Here is a 972-nt window from a genome sequence, read left to right on the forward strand (position 1 = left end):
TTTCTTTTATATTTTTTAGATCATGTGATTTTTAAAATTAATTAATTTTTTTGTAAAAAGATAAACTTTCCTGTAAATTAAAATTAAACTGTGAGAATAAAAACTCCAGCGTCCGTTCTGTTTCTCATGAGTTCTGGTTCGGATCTTTGGTTCTGGGCCGGAGCAGAACAGGAAGCTGCTGCGGTTCAGACAACGAGACGTTTCCTGTTTGGACTCAACAGTCCTGGGCCCGTCTTTAGGAACCAGGTCCACCAGGTCCAGCAGATCTGGCAGGAACAGACCGTGATCCGGGTCTTCAAAACCCGGTGTGGATCTGGAGGACCGGGTCCGACTTCAGTTTAAAGTTCTGCTCAGGTTCCCCCTCAGCAGCTGGACCTGTCTGGTCCGGTCCCAGGGGTTCCTGTAGAGCCCGGGGTGGACTGAAGGGGGCGGTGTGGCTCTCAGAACAGCCTCCCCTGCACCTCCTCCACCGCCACCCCCCAGAGACCACCGGCTCTCCTCCTGTGTCTCCTCCTGTGTCTCCTCCTGTGTCTCCTGAAGGCTGGGCCGGATTTTAGCAGGGGCTTACAGGGGCTGCAGCCCGGGGCCCCGGCATTTCAGGGGCCCCGAAGGATGTTTTATGCTTTTGTGAATGGACAGTGTCAGAATTTAATCAATGACTGATGATTTTGACAGCACCGATGAAAAATGTTCCAATTTGTTCTGGAAAACGTCCATCTTGAATGCTTGCTTGTTATTGGTCCACTTTTGACGCATCTTACGCATTGGGGAGGAGCCTCAGGGAATATTATTTTACAATGGCAGACAACAGTGTTTGTGGTTCTAGTTCCTCCAAATAAGATGAATGCAGAAGTGTCATTAATAAATGGAAATCTGTATTTTGTTCTTCATATTTTTCAAGATGTTCTCTGTAAAAACCTTGGTCTATATATATATACATATACATATATATATATATACATATACATATAT

At 45.8% G+C, this 972-nt stretch overlaps 1 protein-coding gene across 1 annotated transcript in view; it reads right to left on the bottom strand.

Annotated features, from left to right (window-relative positions):
- Nucleotides 1–295: 295 nt before the first annotated feature.
- Nucleotides 296–972, bottom strand: part of LOC119424596 (one cut domain family member 2-like) — a 2,537-nt gene continuing 1,860 nt past the window's right edge. Inside the window, exon 2 of the mRNA XM_037692084.1 lies at nt 296–534. Coding sequence (XP_037548012.1) covers nt 296–534 — 239 coding nt within the window. The remainder of the gene's footprint in view (nt 535–972) is intronic.

This window comes from Nematolebias whitei, chromosome 18, assembly GCF_014905685.2.
Source record: "Nematolebias whitei isolate Nwh7 chromosome 18, NemWhi1, whole genome shotgun sequence".
In the NCBI taxonomy this organism is placed as follows: Eukaryota; Metazoa; Chordata; class Actinopteri; order Cyprinodontiformes; family Rivulidae; genus Nematolebias; species Nematolebias whitei.